The sequence below is a fragment of the Pelobates fuscus genome, chromosome 1 (assembly GCF_036172605.1).
Source record: "Pelobates fuscus isolate aPelFus1 chromosome 1, aPelFus1.pri, whole genome shotgun sequence".
Lineage (NCBI taxonomy): Eukaryota > Metazoa > Chordata > Amphibia > Anura > Pelobatidae > Pelobates > Pelobates fuscus.
Genome location: NC_086317.1, coordinates 167,348,427 through 167,365,792, shown reverse-complemented (window position 1 = coordinate 167,365,792; position 17,366 = coordinate 167,348,427). Strand labels below are relative to the sequence as shown.

Here is a 17,366-nt window from a genome sequence, read left to right as displayed (position 1 = left end):
CGCAAGGGAGGAGTGCTGGAAGAGTGCAAAGACGACAGCAGCCATACACTGGACCCCAGGGAAAATGATCCCCATTGGACCCCAGGGTAAGGATCCACTCCAGCTCTCCCAAAGGCAGGGAGGCTGGATTGACGTACATAAAAATAATTTAAAAAAAAAGAAACACTGCTGTATGGAACACACAAAGAAATGAACACATAAGCAAACAGACACACAAACACATATTGTTGTTTGAGCTGCCTTTCAGGCTGCAGTTACTGAAATGCCAGAAAGGCTCCTGGGAACAATGAAATAATCTGTCCAACTAGCTGGTTCACCTGACACGTGAGTGAAGAAAGTGCAATGGAGGGTTACTCCCACCAACTCCAGTCAGCCACAGTGAGATTAAAGCCAGTAATAAAGAAAAAGAATTTTATAACATGACAGGAGGCTTCGTATTTGCTTAAGTCTCTCTTTACTAGAACTCCACAGCAGCACAGAAAAAACAACCAATCAGAAAAAAGTTAGGTACTATAAAACTCCCCTCCCCATGCATCATTTCCTCTTTCTTTGCTGCTCCGCATCAGTACAGGTCAGAGTACCACTGCCTCCTGCTTATAGTGGGTGGCTTTGGGTTTTATTATGATTTATTGGGATTTATATTTGGTATCTTAGTATATTTACTTATTTGTTGTCTGTACCTTTTATTTAGTACCATGTGTTCTGTACTTCTATATATTATGTAATTTTTTTGTGTTATTGTCTGCTTATATATATGTCCTTCTTGCCTTGCATTTGCTTCCCCTGTCTTCTTAGGGATTCCTTCCCTTTCAGGTGGTAGTTTTAGGGGAGTTCTTGGGGGTTTCTCTGTTTCGCCCTGCCTTCCCCCCCCCCTCCCCTCACTGCCCACTCTCCTTGCCCGCCATTTTCCGTGGGCTGCCTGCGCGGTATAGGGGTTTCAGGAGACTAGCCTCTGGCTGCCTCCTGATTTCCCCGTTCCCCTAGTTCCATTCCGGCAACCGAGGTACTCGCGGTCGGACGCGAGTACCCGGCGGCCGTTCCACTCACCCACGTGGCCGCCCCGTCCACCACGTGGCCGACCGCCGCGCTCAACTTCTTCACAGAGCCGCAGGCGGCCGACCGGGTGGAGGAGAGTGCACCTACCCGCGGCCTCTCCTCCGCCCACGGTGGTCGGATCGCGGCTATTGTTGCCCCACTTTTTCCCCGGCGGATTACCTTCAGTTTTGATTGGAACGGAAGGCAATGTACAATATCCTATGTACTTTCTCCTATGTACTATATATTTACAGTGTGTATCTCAGATTACTGTGTGTCTTAGGGCATTTTTTCACATCAGATATATAGTACTGTGAGTTTTTTAGTGGATTATATATATCCTATCTGCTGTGAGTTTTTATTGGCTAATATTCTGTCTTGCTCTGGTTTTCTCTGACAGTGTAGATCACATATTAGTTTTTACTGACAGTGTAGATCACAGATTAGTTTTCTGACAGTGTATATCACATATTAGTTTTTCTGACAGTGTATATCACATATTAGTTTTTCTGACAGTGTATATCACATATTAGTTTTTCTGACAGTGTATATCACATATTAGTTTTTCTGACAGTGTATATCACATATTAGTTTTTCTGACAGTGTATATCACATTAGTTGTACTGACAGTGTATATCACATATTAGTTTTTCTGACAGTGTATATCACATTAGTTTTACTGACAGTGCATATCACATATTAGTTTTTTCTGACAGTGGAGGTCACATATTAGCTTTGCTTTGCTGACAGTGTATACCACGTTCGTTTTACTGACAGTAGATATCACATATTAGTTTTGCTCTGCTGACAGTGTATATCACAGATTCTGTGAGTTTTACCGACAGTGTGTATCACGGTTTACTGTGGGTTTGTTGTCGGTGTATATCGCGGATCGCTGCGTGTTTCTGTTGACTGTGTATATCGCAGATTGATGTGAGTTTTGCTGACAGTGTATGTCACGGATCGCTGTGAGTTTTCTGTGAGTGCCTGAGGGGATATGTCACAGGTTATTGTGAGTTACAGGTATATATGAAATCAGTTTCACTGACTCTGTACAGGGTGTTTACAGTGCCAGTTAACTCTAGGATTCATCTCCTTCTCAGTATATTTTTTCTGTCCAGCTGGAGGTCTCTATGAGACTACTCTGGTATGATTTCTCTGTCCATGGCTTATATTTCTCGCTTACAGACCTGGCTCTGACTCAAACTGGTATAGGAGACCAGTCTACGCTGTTACCATAATTTTTTACCAGATTCCCGGGGGAATTCATTGAGTTGGCTATCGTTAGCCCTACTCCTGGAAGTGCCCATGGTCTCAATACCCTTCAAGTGGTATGATGATGGTAATCTATAATATGATAAAAAAATTTCCAACAGATCTGTGTGTACATGAGCATACCAATTCACAGTTTATTGCTCAGTGTATCTTACATTCATGGACATTATAGCCTCTGGAACAACTTCCACTTATACCCAATACGGATGGAATACCACTATTTGCCTGCTGGGCATTTAGGGACTGCCAGTCCCGGTTCAGGTTATTCATACGGCATTACACTGCCTATGGGTTGGCGTCTAGAGGTCCTATGTCACAGGATGCTCTGAGGATCTGCTATTTTTAGGGACCTCTACTGAAACTCGGAGGTCCCCATTACTCACTCCATACCCATTGTAACGCGCTACGGAATCGGAGGGCGCTATTTTGAATAACATGTTATCATAATATAACAATAATACACAACCCAGGATTGGCCTGCTATGTCTGTGCCCATAAGAACGGCCTGCTATGTCTGTGCCCATAAGAACGGCCTGCTATGTCTGTGCCCATAAGAACGGCCTGCTATGTCTGTGCCCATAAGAACGGCCTGCTATGTCTGTGCCCATAAGAACGGCCTGCTATGTCTGTACCCATAAGATCGGCCTGCTATGTCTGTGCCCATAAGATCGGCCTGCTATGTCTGTGCCCATAAGATCGGCCTGCTATGTCTGTGCCCATAAGATTGGCCTGCTATGTCTGTGCCCATAAGATTGGCCTGCTATGTCTGTGCCCATAAGAACGGCCTGCTATGTCTGTGCCCATAAGAACGGCCTGCTATGTCTGTGCCCATAAGAACGGCCTGCTATGTCTGTGCCCATAAGAACGGCCTGCTATGTCTGTGCCTATTAAGACGGCCTGCTATGTCTGTTCCATATTAAGACGGCCTGCTATGTCTGTTCCATATTAAGACGGCCTGCTATGTCTGTGCCCATCTGTATGGCCTGCTATGTCCGTGCCTAGTTGCTTGGCCGACTACCCTGTGCCCATTCGTTTGGCCTGCTGGGCCTGTGCCCTTCTGACGGGCCTACTCTATTGGTGCCGAACCCCTTCCAGGCCACAGGCCTGGGGGGAATATCACTGAGGAAATGCCGATGCCCACCAGTGACATGGAAATAGACAGGTGCCCGGACAGGCACCATTGCCATTCTATCCAAGAGGACACCAGTATACGGCCATCTGAATATGGTGGGTAGGGTGTAGGCCCTAAACCTCATGCCTGAAGGGCAGGGTTTTTTATAAGGACCCCGGTCATACATCTCCAGGGTAAACTTCGCACAGGCAAGGATCGGTGCTCAGACACCTAAGAAGAACGCAGTGTTTTTCCTTGTCTTTTACATCCACCTCCGTATCTGCTTCCCGGTATCCTTAGAGGTATAGGTAGTTATTTCCCACGTTAGGTTAGCTCCTGGCTCTGTTCAGTGGGGCTTACCTGTCTTACCTTCCGGCCTGCTATTTGCCTTCTATCTGATCTAGAATTTATGTATCTTTCTCTTGTCTACGTTATTTATTTATTTTTATTTTTTTCGTTTTCGCGACTTCTTTTTCCTTTCGCTCGGGTCGTCGAGAGGCCTGACTTGACCTCCCCCGACCTCCCGGGCGCTTGTGGATTGCGGAGAACGTCTCCAGCTTTCCTTGGACTACCAACGGTCGTCCTGGACCCCGCGCGCGCGCACGGGATCCGGGTGGTCAGTTGGTAGTTTTCTTTTTCAATTGTTGTTTCTTTCCATAGATTGCCACCAGCCTTATACTGATATTGGTATTTGGTGTACCCTGCAATTGGTCACCCTGAGTCTCTAGGGACTCTAGTTTGGAACACAGGAGGGTGCGACCCTCCATCATCTCGGCTCTCTCATACACTCGACACTCTACGGGGCCGGCCATTTGCTCATCAAACAGGCTTGTACCTGTGCGAGACATCGATGACTACATAGAGGGGCGTCCCTCCTGCATTCAATTGGATCTGACGTCCGTACTACTGATTTCGTTATAGAGGACTGCCTAGTCATACAAGATATAGATATTAGACTGGATCTCTCTATTCTATCTCCTGTTATGGATCTACTGGATCCAGACCGCTCTAACCCACGCGAGACATTCTCACTGAGGTATAACGGGGGGAGTCTCCCACTTATTGGCACACACTCCTGGTGATGATATAGCTAACGGATGGTCCTCAGGTATTACGTGAGTACAGATTTTGGTATATTCTGCACCATATAAACAGAGGATTGCTTTCTGTTTTTGGATATCCAGACCATTGCGGAAAACTGCGCAGACAGTTTCTCCCATATTTAGGTCACAGGAGACACGGAGACCTTCATAGAGCGAATGGGCACTGCCCTGCTCGAGTAACAAGATTAAGGAAGGCCTTTTATCTGGTCTGAAGGTAAATCGTTCGCATGGATCACATGGCCAGACCGGTAGCCCCGGTTGTAGTGAGTACTCCGGCCATTACGATCTTGGGATGAGATGACAGGATTACCCCATCTCCTCGGAAGCCATACCTGGCGATCAGGGTTCGGAGATGGGGGTCCTCCGTCTATACTCTATTTATCCCTCACGGGAGCCGTTCGGTTCTGGATTTGCACTAACCTACTTTTCAACTACCGTCATGGAGACCTACAAGACTTTATGGGGGTACCTGGTGTTCCCCGACTCCTACTCAGACACCTTTCACTCCTAGACGAGGACATATCTGGTTAGAAATCTGCACTCCGGTTTGGCTCTGCCCATCACTTTGATTATTCCTTGGATTCGCTACTCCCAGAATAGTCGACCACCGTTCCTCCACACAAGTTCAGTTCGGATCCCTGAATGGACGTCCCGTTTGGAGTCCTGCAGCTACTGCGTCCGAAGATTCCAATATTCCAAGTGACCTGTGTAATCACTTTGGATACGGCTAGTTTGATCACTCTCTTGCCTGCATTATAATTTATTCTCGGAGGAGACATCTTACCGAGTAGGCCAGGAGGAATTGACAGGTCCCACTCGGTTTTATTGCGATTGGGTGGTGGTCTTAGACGCATTACTTGAGATTGAAGATCTGCCTGCAAGGCCACATTGCCAGGTGACCCTGGCACGATCGGTGGAGCAACCTTATACATCAAGAGTTGAGACATGGTGGCAGTGTCTTATCGCGGCTCTAAGTCCGCAAATGACCTTCGAAATTTTATGACTGCAAGGAAATGGCTAATAGGTTCAGTTTGCCAGCTCAATGGACCAGCTGGTAGGTAACAGGTCGCGACCCCATGTACATTGGATCTATCAGCAGAGGATGTTTTTCCGTTTTTTGGGATACTTCATCAACTGGCATTCCCATCGGTCGCTGCATTGTCATCTATCGCAGTTGGAAAGTCCATTTCGGATTGCTCGGGTAACCCCGAGTATAGGTACCAGCGAAACAAACAGCGTTGGATTTGTTGACTGGGCGTTAAAACAGCAAATACGAAGCCTCCTGTCATGTTATAAAATTGTAGATTATGCTAGCTTTAGTGTACCTATAATCTTAATTTTATTAATGACAGGAGGCGAGTATTTCCCACCCATTCTTTTCCCTCCCTTGTTTTATGTTAAAAATTTGGATTAATCAGGTACGTATGCAACTTTGTTTGTTGTCTCTACCCGTGCGCTACCTGTCGCCTTTTCTTATATCTATGTTTATTTTTCATAAGTAGGGTTGGGATATCTACATATTAAGGTTAATTTTAGTTGATACATTGGGTACCTACATGTTTATTCAGATTACATTTCATTGGATAATCAACCTGTTCGATTCTGTTTTTCTCTCGTTTCAGTTTACAGTCCATCAACACTATCTAGTTTGACGGTTACTCTCGGATGGTGGACGTCGTTATATTCATCGTATCTAGGACTTCGTTTCTTCCCCATGATGTTCTCTGCCTTTTATTCTGTTTTGTCGCAGCTTGAAAGAGGAAATTATGCATGGGGAGGGGAGTTTTATAGTACCTAACTTTTTTCTGATTGGTTGTTTTTTCTGTGCTGCTGTGGAGTTCTAGTAAAGAGAGACTTAAGCAAATACTCGCCTCCTGTCATTAATAAAATTAAGATTATAGGTACACTAAAGCTAGCATAATCTACAATTGTGAAGAATGTGCATGAAAAATCAACTATATATATATATATATACACATACATGGTATATTAAATTATATCATCAGAGAAGACACCATAACAGAAACAATTGCAGGCATTATCAGTTGGATTATGCAGCAACCAATGGTGAGTTGCACTCATGTTGCATCCAATGAGTAGCAAGTTACATTAGATTGAAGCCTTTTCTGATCGAAAAAGCCTCTTATTAAGACTAAATGTGACTGGAAGACATTTCTAGCTCTCCTTTGATCTATACTTCTATATATTATATTGTCGACTTGTGCACAGTTGAAACATCAGGATTATTAAAACTAAGGAGATACTGTGCACTGTGGACAGTTTACTATCTAATTATGCATATTACAACTTTGCCTGGAACAGAACCTTTCTCAACGAAAATTCTGGTGAGATCCACCCAAACATCATAGTGTGTACACACTGAGACTGTATATACATTATTTCTTTTTTCATTTTTTCCAGTTTTTTCATATTTTTCTCATTTTTTCTCATTTCTTGTTGTTTTTTCATTTTTCATTTTTTTTGCAAAGATATCTATCATATAGTAATCTGGGCTCTCAAATACATCAATGCAGTTTAGCATTATTGTTAATAAGTAAGTTGGATTTTGTAGGGATTTATATATATACATGGAGTAACATTGGTTGTCATAGGATATATCATTTCCACAGAGTTTATTTTTACCATATTTTCTTGTTTCTTTTTTGTATATATCTAAATATTTCCATATTTGTAAAATCAATTATTAAATAGAGCATTATATTCAAAATCATTGAGTGCGGTATCATTTGTTGTCATATGTTTGTTAGGAGGTAAATGTGCTACCTCGATACCTTGCACCAATACGGATAGAAGAGTGCCTGTACATAGAATTACTGAAAAATAGTTTAGCTGAATCCAATCATACGAAAGAAGTCCTAAGTGCGAGGGCCACATGAATGGGCCCTTTGCAGCTTGCGGGCCCCAGTGTGAGAGCACTGCTGTAATCTGACACAGCTGTAGATATTCCTGTACACGTTTTAAAATTTTCAGCAACTATGGTTTTGTGCCCTTTTTAAAGCTATTGCTGTGTGTTTTGTGCCTTTTACAGACTGCAATGTAAGGCAGTTTTTATATCATCACCACAATAAAGGTGTCTTTAAGAAGTCCATGTTAACATGTAGCTTCAAAGCACAAAGCAATGTTTGGTTTTAGACATAAAATCATATTTACAAGTTACAGCGCTAAACATGAAATATAATTGTAACGTTTTATATGAGTTTATATTGTCTCTAATCAAAGAAAGCATTATAGAATGTTCTACGTACAACACAACTGGCATAGCCGATTCCTCCAAGTCGAGGGCAAATATAATTCCACACTCCAATACTACCTCGGCGAATTCTTTGCCCCACAGCCAACTCAAGGAAGAACAGAGGGATGCCAATTAAAATGAGTAAAATCAGGTAGGGGATCATATAGGCACCTGTGAATACAAAATAAATACATTAACTTATTTAGATACAAATATAATAAGACGGGATGAATAGGTTTAGCACTGCCCACCTGTACACCATAAACATTATTTATCAAATATCTCTATGCTTTAAATTGTTGTCAAATAAACTGCAAGGCAAATTAGCTTCAGTAAAAAAGACAGATCACGCTTAACCCCTTAAGGACACATGACATGTGTGACATGTCATGATTCCCTTTTATTCCTTATTTGGTCCTGAAGGGGTTAAAGGAATACATCAGCGTTAGGATTACAAATGTATATTCCTACTGCTATAGTGACCTGGTAGCTGTTTGGGTACCAGGCCCCACCAGTAGGGGGTAAACAGGGTCTTCCACTTACCATTCTCCCTCACAGCACCAGTGTACACACTGCCACCCTGCCTTCTTGGCTGAGATAATCAACATTAATAATCGCAGCCCAGAGGAGTAGTTAGTTACCTGGTAGCCCCTATTTATTCTTTATGAAGTTCATTATGGCTGGTGGTAAAAAGGTCACCATTAGTAGACTAACCTGCCTACTGTGCTCTCATTGGTAGTTTACACCAGGGGGTGGAGTTGTCAGAAATTTACTTTCCCTGGTGCAGTTGGATCTTGTGTTGATGGCTCCCTCCTGCTCTCCCTCTCCGTTTCAGCAGCTCCCACAGCTCCCTCTTTCACCTCAGAGCACTAGCAGCTTGGGCACTTAGACTAGTGGCAGGCACTGCTTTATCACCGGGTGCCTGCCGCTAGTCTAAGTCAGCTAGTCTAAATCAGGCCCGGCCGCCCTGGGGTCCCCTGCGACCGGGTACCCGCCGCCATGTTTTGCGGCCCCGCCCCGCGCAGCAAACCGCCGGGGCCACCTTTCAAGGGATCCATCGGATGGCCCATGCTGTTAGTGCGACCGGGCCCCCTGTGATGATATCAGACAGAGCTGGGAGGAAGTCACAGCCCCAGTCACTCCTCCCAACTATCAGAGAGCCGCGCGGGAGGAAGGAGAAGGGAGTCAGAGTGGGAACTCTGACTCCCATCAGGCTGAGCCCCCACTGGACACCAGGGAAAGTCACCCTCCTGAAAAAGGTAGGAAACATATTTTCTGTCTGTGTGGATGTGTGGGTCTCTGTATGTATGTGTCTGTATGTGTGTGTGTGTCTGTATGTATGTGTGTGTGTGTCTGTATGTGTGTATGTCTCTGTATGTATGTGTCTGTACCATACAGACACATACAGAGACACACACATACAGACACATACATACATACAGACACACAGACACATACATACAGATACGCACACATACACACACACATATACAGACACATACATACAGACTGTATGTATGTGTCTGTGTCTCTGTATGTATGTGTCTGTATGTGTGTGTGTCTGTATGTATGTGTGTGTGTGTGCATGTATGTGACTGTGTGTATGTGTGTGTCTGTCTGTGTGTGTGTGTGTGTGTATGTGCGTGTCTGTATGTATGTGTGTCTGTATGTATGTGTCTGTGTCTGTTGGGGGGGTGTGTGTCTGTATATATCTGTCTGTATGGATGTGTGTGTCTGTCTGTGTGTATGTGTCTCTGTATGTATGTGTGTGTGTCTGTATGTATGTGTCTAGGGGGAGGGCCCTCGGCGGGGGGGAGGGCCCTCGGCGGGAGGGACGGCACAGATCGAGGGGTGCCTATGGATCAGTTTTGCACCGGGGTCCCATGGATTGTGTGTACGCCACTGCCCCTGGCTCCTTAACTACAAACTAACCACAAACTTAAGTGCTCTCTATGTGTGGCCGCCATTCGTATAACCCATGGGTCACTTGGCAGATATGGATTGACACCTGTCCTCAGTGACCCTGATACACACTGGGGGGGGACCTACTGTCATCCCCCCGCCGGAGGGCGGGCGGGTGCGAGCCGGCGGTTCCCCTGCGACCGGGTACCACCATCACCATTTGCGGCGGCGGGCCGCATATGGAGGGTTCCATCGGGTGGCCCATGCTGTCAGGGCCACCCGATGGATGTGGATTGTAAGGGGGCCCGGTCAGCGCCGGGCGCTTTAACAGTGCGACCGGGCCCCCTGTGATTACATCACGGAGCTGGGAGGAAGTGACTGCACGTCACTCCTCCCAGCTAACACTGAGAGCCGCGCGGGAGGAAGACCAGGGAGTCAGAGTGGGAACTCTGACTCCCATCCACCTGAGCCACCACTGGACCCCAGGGAAAGTCACCCTCCTGCACCTTAAAGGTAGGAAACAGGGTGTCTAAAATATTTTATGTGTGTTTGTTTCTGTATGTGTCTTTGTATGTATGTCATGTGTGTGTGTGGCTGTCTGTATGTGTGTGTCTGTGTCTGTCTGTATGTATGTGTGTCTGTCTGTATGTGTCTGTCTGTATGTGTATGTCTGTCTGTATGTGTCTTTGTGTGTATGTGTGTCCTGTCTTGACTTTGTATGTATGTCGTGTGTGTGTGTGTCTGTCTGTCTGTATGTGTCTGTATGTGTCTGTCTGTCTGTATGTGTGTGTATGTCTTTGTATGTATGTGTGTGTCTGTATGTGTGTGTATGTGTGTCTTATGTATGTGTCTTTGTATGTATGTGTGTGTCTTTGCATGTGTCTTTGTATGTATGTGTGTCTTTGTATGTATGTGTGTCTTGTCTTTGTATGCATGTGTTGTGTGTGTATATGTCTTTGTATGTATGTGTGTCGTATGTATGTGTGCCTTGTGTCTGTCTGTGTGTATGTGCCTTTGTATCTATGTCTTATGTGTGTGTGTCTGTATGCATGTCTGTGTGTGTCTGTATGCATGTCTGTGTGTGTCTGTATGCATGTCTGTGTGTGTATGTTTGTATGTATGTGTCTTGTGTGTGTATGTCTGTATGTGTGCCTGGCTGTGTGTCTGTATGTATGTGTGTGCCTGTCTGTATGTATGTATGTGTGTGTGTGTGTGTGTGTGTGTGTGTGTGTGTGTCTGTATGTATGTATGTGTGCCTGTCTGTTATAGTGGGCTATAGTAAGTAATAGTAAGTGGGATACCTAGCTCAGCCTTCCTACTGGGCATTGCTATAAGGAAGGTTAAAAAATAAAAAAAATGTAAAAGGGGGAAAAAAAAGGTGGGGAGGGGAATTGAGGAGGGAGTGGAGAGGAGCTGACGCACAAATGAGAAATCATATTATGCGCACATAGAGAAGTCGTCTGAGTATCACCAAAAGAGGAGACCTTAGTTTGTTCCTTACGAAAATCGAACCAGATATCAAATATTTAGTCTTGCAGCATCAACCTCAAGGATCTCATTAATCACTAGTAAAGGTAATTTCAATTTACTTTATTGTTTTCTCATTAAACTTTATAAAGTTAAAAACATTATAAACATGTATTAAGTAGAAATAAAAAGATAAATGTACGTACATTAAATTTTTTAAAACACCCTCCTTTCTAAAAAAAATCTGCACTTGCGCGAAAACTGGTGGGCGGTAAGGACATTTTTTCAACGAAAAAGATGCATTAGTGGGCGGTAGGTAGAAAAAGGTTGACTACCACTGGTATAACTGAACAACACGTGCTCTGGAAAATGGTGGCCGTCTCTCGAATGCAGGCAGCGGCACTCTTGTTCGTGGGATCTGAGCGCTATTAGCAGACTTTGGGCACTCAGACCCAGGCTATCCAGAGATATAATACTTGTGAGGGTTCCTATAAATGTTATGCGTATTTTGGGGTGTTTTAGTATAATAAAAAGTACTGTGTTGGTCTTAAACAGGAAGACATGAGGCCTTGACAGAAAGGACTGGGGCAAATTTATATTAGGAGGGTGCCCATGTTTAGTGATGCCAAGGGCAGCACAACACCAAAATACACCACTGGCAATTTTGAGGCTAAACTCAAATTACAGGTGTAATACAGAATGCAGCCACAAGATGCCACCAAAGAATTACTTTTTTTTAAAAAAAAATGTTTACCGTAAAACTAAAAATTGATTTATTAAAAATGAAAATGTGATCACTAAACTAAAATGAAAATAACTTTAAATACATTTTAAAAAGCCGCTGTAACGGATCCCCTATACTCCGACTGAGTATATCCGTTGAAGTCTCCCAGGTCCTTAAGTGAAGCAGTGATTATAACTCTGAGCTACCCAAACATCAACCAAGACTTGATGAAGGGTACAATGAACCGGTTTATTATGGCCCAGTGGCCTGCTTATATGCACAGACCTCCAGCATGGTGTCTTTGTTCATTTGTACAATAAGCCCACCCAGGCTCTGGGAGATAAGAGAGCTTGCTTTTCCTTAAACTAATGATCTCCCAGAGCACTGTGATTGGTGGGCTTGGAATCTAACCAATCAGAGTGCTCTGTGTCATTTTACACAGCGTGGGAAAGTTCTTTGGAATTTTCCCACGCTGTGTAAAATGACAAAGAGCACTCTGATTGGCTGGTTTAAGCCTAATTGCAGGGCGTGGCAAGGCTTTATAAGCCTTCCCCCGCCCTGCAGAGCTCAGTCTGCGCGGAGCCCTCCATGGGTGAAGATGGATTTTTTTGGGGGGCGCTCGTTTTTTTTTTTTACATTGCGTCGGTTCTTATGGCTTTTTATTTGGCCTTTTTTGGGGGCTGAAAAAAGAAGATTTTAGAAAAAAGAAGACGTCAAATGGTAAGTTGAATTTTTCTTTACAGGTTAGTTATTTTATTCTCCCTTCACTATTTTTTAGGGTGAGGGGGGTAGGTAGGGGGTAACCTTTTTTGGGGTGGGGGGTGGGTGACTAGGGGCTTAGGGAGCCCTAGTCACCTTTGATTGGGGGGGGGGGGTTTATTTATGGCCTCCACCCACCACGCAGGGGAGGGGGCGGGGGGAGGACAGTAGGTCCTCCCCCCATTGTGATTTATGGCCCCCACCCACCGCGCAGGGGTGGGGCCAGGGGGAGGACAGTAGGTCCCCCCCTCATTATTTTTATGGCCCCCACCCACCACGCAGGGGTGGGGGCGGGGGGAGGACAGTAGGTCCTCCCCCCATTGTGATTTATGGCCCCCACCCACCACACAGGGGTGGGGGCCGGGGGGAGGACAGTAGGTCCCCCTCTCATTATTTTTATGGCCCCCACCCACCACGCAGGGGTGGGGGCGGGGGGAGGACAGTAGGTCCTCCCCCCATTGTGATTTATGGCTCCCACCCACCGCGCAGGGGTGGGTGACTAGGGGCTTAGGGACCCCTAGTCACCTTTGATTGGGGGGGGGACTTTTTATTTAGGGCCCCCACCCACCACTCAGGGGTGGGGGCTGGGGGGGAAAAGTAGGTCCCCCCTCATTATTTTTATGGCCCCCACCCACCGTGCAGGGGTGGGGGCCGGGGGGGAGGACAGTAGGTCCCCCCCTCATTATTTTTATGGCCCCCACCCACCGCGCAGGGGTGGGGGCGGGGGGAGGACAGTAGGTCCTCCCCTCATTTTGATTTATGGCCCCCACCCACCGCGCAGGGGTGGGGGCTGGGGGAGGACAGTAGGTCCCCCCCTCATTATTTTTATGCCCCCACCCACCACGCAGGGGTGGGGGCGGGGGGAGGACAGTAGGTCCCCCCCTCATTATTTTTATGGCCCCCACCCACCACGCAGGGGTGGGGGCGGGGGGAGGACAGTAGGTCCCCCCCCAGTGTGTATCAGGGTCACTGAGGACAGGTGTCAATCCATATCTGCCAAGTGACCCTATGTAGGGGGAACAGTCCCTATTCCGCTCTGCGTCAGTGTGCATCAGGGTCACTGAGGACAGGTGTAAATCCATATCTGCCAAGTGACCCTATGTAGGGGGAACAGTCCCTATTCCGCTCTGCGTCAGTGTGTATCAGGGATCCTTAGGATAGGTGTCAATCCATATCTGCCAAGTGACCCTATGTAGGGGGAACAGTCCCTATTCTGCTCTGTGTCAGTGTGTATCAGGGATCCTTAGGATAGGTGTCAATCCATATCTGCCAAGTGACCCTATGTAGGGGGGATTGTCCCTATTCTGCTCTGTGTCAGTGTGTATCAGGGATCCTTAGGATAGGTGTCAATCCATATCTGCCAAGTGACCCTATGTAGGGGGAACAGTCCCTATTCTGCTCTGTGTCAGTGTGTATCAGGGTTTCTGAGGACAGGTGTCAATCCATATGTCAAGGTGTCAATATGTCATATGTCAGGTGTCAATCCATATCCATTGTGATTTAGGAATGTTAGGTGATTTATGCCCTTTATGGATTAAAACCAGACTCTGCATCAACTGTGTAATTTTCCATGGGAGTTTTGCCATGGATCCCCCTCTGGCATGCCACAGTCCAGGTGTTAGTCCCCTTGAAACAACTTTTCCATCACTATTGTGGCCAGAAAGAGTCCGTGTGGGTTTTAAAATTCGCCTGTCCATTGAAGTCTATGGCGGTTCGCCCGGTTTGCGAACATTTGCGACATCACTACTGATGAGTTGAAATAACAACGAAACCGCTGTCCATGAGTGGTTCACTGGCATTACACCTCTTTCTGAGTTGTGTTTCAAAGCTGTTATATGCAGCAAGCACATACTCCAAGGAATCCATGTATATAGTGGAATTATGAGGCAAAAATGTGGTTCTTTGTTGAGGTCATTTGCATATGCCTACCCAGAATCCTTTGCAGAATTGAGAGCACTTTTAAAGTGAGATTTCTGTGGTAAAAGCAAGTCTTATGGCTTGAGTTGCGTGTGTGTTTAACATTGCATTAACTCTCTCTATATATATATATATATATATATATATATATATATATATATATATATATATAGGAAACATGGGGGGATATATATATATATATATATATATATATATATATATATATATATATATGATTGTAGATAGTGATCAGCACTCACGGACTTGGTAAAGTTAAAACTTACAGTTTATTGAATTTCCATATTAAAAGATCAACGTTTCAGTTCCCACTGGAACTTTCATCAGGAAACGTTGATCTTTTAACCCCTTAAGGACAGAGCTTCAGAAGCTTGACTTACGCTTAATGACACAAGCTATTTTTGCATTTTCTTGCTGTTTTCTTGCTGTTATTATAAAAAAAATACAGAAAAATGCAAAAAAAATAAAAATATTGTTTTTTTTTTACAGTTTTTGCAATCCTAATGTGTGCATAATTAGTGCAGGTTAAGGAAAGTAATTAAAAATAAATTCATTTATTTGTTCTGATTTACAGAATATATAATGTGTCTAGGATTTTAAGTTTTTTTTGGTAGTTACAGGTCACAAAGCACAAGGAGTAAAATAAAATTTTAATGTGGAGCGATTTTAGAATTTGGTATGTTTGTCTTGTAAGCCTAATAGCCATAAAATAAAACAAAATTGCCACACAAAAGTATATATTTATATAAAGTAGACATCACAGGCTATTTACCTAAGGTTGTTTTGACACTTTCTACGTAGCCATTTTACCGCCAACCTCTGCTAAATATTGGAGTAAAATTGTGTTTTTTGGGGGTTTTCGCACACAAACGTATAACAAAGAACTTCTCATGTGTATTTTGTAAAGTTGGTGTGTGCTATTCCTGTACAAAGTTTTATTATGTGTTCAGTTACTTCTGCTGAGTACAACGGTACCCCCATTGTATGTCTTTGGCACTATTTCGTGAAGCTACAGTGCCGTATAGGAGACCTGTCCTTTTCAGTATTCACAGTAGAATTTTGAGAGACGGATTTAATGAGCCTATGCTTCCATTTGGGGTATTATAACAGTTTGACTGTTCAAAAACCCCCACAAAGGCCTACCATTTGTAAAAGTAGACACTCCAGGGTATCTCATAAGGTGCATATTGTGCCTTAACATGCCCCCATTTTTTTACCATTACATGCCAAAGTATGTGGTAAAAAATAATTTTGTGCATTTTTTACATACGGATTGCATTTTTGCTGGGCATTTTGTATATTTCATATGTGCCACTAAGTTCAAACCCCCCAAATTATGCTCACAAAGTCTTCTGAGTAAAAGGACACCCCCATTGTATGTCTGTGGCACTATTTCGTGAAGCTACAGTGCCATACAGGAGACCTGTCCTTTTCAGTATTCACAGTAGAATTTTGAGAGACGGATTTAATGAGCCTATGCTTCCTTTTGGGGTATTATAACAGTTTGACTGTTCAAAAAAAAACCACAAAGGCCTACCATTTGTAAAAGTAGACACTCCAGGGTATATCATAAGGTGCATATTGTGCCTTAGCATGCCCCCATTTTTTCACCAATATATGCCAAAGTATGTGGTAAAAAATAATTTGCATTTTTTGACATACGGATTGCATTTTTGCTGGGCATTTTGTATATTTCATATGTGCCACTAAGTTCAAAACCTCCAAATTATGCTCAGCTAAGTCTTCTGAGTAAAAAGACATCCCCAATGAATGTCTTTGGCACTATTTTGTGAAGCTACAGTGGCATATTGGAGACCAAGCCATATCAGTTTTTACAGAACTTTGAATTTTGACGCTGGGCCTATGTGCAATTTCCGAGCATCTTCGTAAGTTTTAAATTCAAACTACCCCACAAAGGCCTACCATTTCTTAAAGTAGACATCCCAGGGTATTTCAAAAGGCATATTTTGAACCTTAGCGTGGGGTCATTTTTCCGCTAGCTTGTACCAGGTGTAGTGGTAATGAGCGTTATTAAATTAATTTTTTAACTTTTTAAAACTTTTTTACTTTTTAAAACTATTTTTTAAACTTTTGTTTTGCTTATTCATTTTTTTAAAGTTTCCTAAACTTTCGTAAAACTTTTTTTTACAGATTTAACATTTTTCTAAGCTTTTTCTTTTACCGTTAACCCCTAACTAGCAGTAAGCAGCACTAACAGTAAATTCCCAATTTTCCCATAACTCCCACCCACCCCAGCTAGCAAAATATTTAATTATACAATATTTAAATTAGTTAATTACATTAATTTAACCCCTGAGGGTTAAAAAATAAATAAAAGTTAATCGTCAGGGGTTAAAAAAAAAATTAGATCACAGTATAATACTGTGATCTGTATTTTGATCACTGTAGGCAGTGATAGACTGGCAGGGAAGGGGTTAATTTTTATTTGGACTGGGTAAAGGGTTTATTTTTTTTTATTTTTTACTTAAACGTTATTAAAACTTTTTTTAACTTAATTTTTTAACTTTTTAAAGCTTATTTTAAAACTTTTTTTAACGTTAACCCCTAGTTAGCCTAACACTAAATCCCCCAATTCCACACTAACTTCCACCCTCCCCAGCTAGCTAAATTTATCATTTTAAAATATTTAAATTAATTAATAAAATAAATTTAACCCCTGAGGGTTAAAAAAAAAGAATTAACCCTCAGGGGTTAAAAAAATAAATCAGATCATATTAAAATGTAATCCCTGCCAATTGATCACTGTAGTCAGTGATCAATTGGCAGGGAAGGGGTTAATTT

The 17,366-nt window shown here is 43.5% G+C and overlaps 1 protein-coding gene across 3 annotated transcripts in view; it reads right to left on the bottom strand.

The window, feature by feature from the left end:
* SLC6A17 (solute carrier family 6 member 17) overlaps positions 1 to 17,366 on the bottom strand; it is a 116,736-nt gene that overhangs the window by 48,642 nt on the left and 50,728 nt on the right. For all 3 annotated transcript variants that reach the window (XR_010090772.1, XM_063451982.1, XM_063451993.1), the window contains exon 3: positions 7,791 to 7,948. Coding sequence is in view for 2 of the 3 variants with exons in the window: in XM_063451982.1 (XP_063308052.1) it covers positions 7,791 to 7,948 (158 nt within the window). In the remaining variant the exon portion in view is untranslated. The remainder of the gene's footprint in view (positions 1 to 7,790; positions 7,949 to 17,366) is intronic.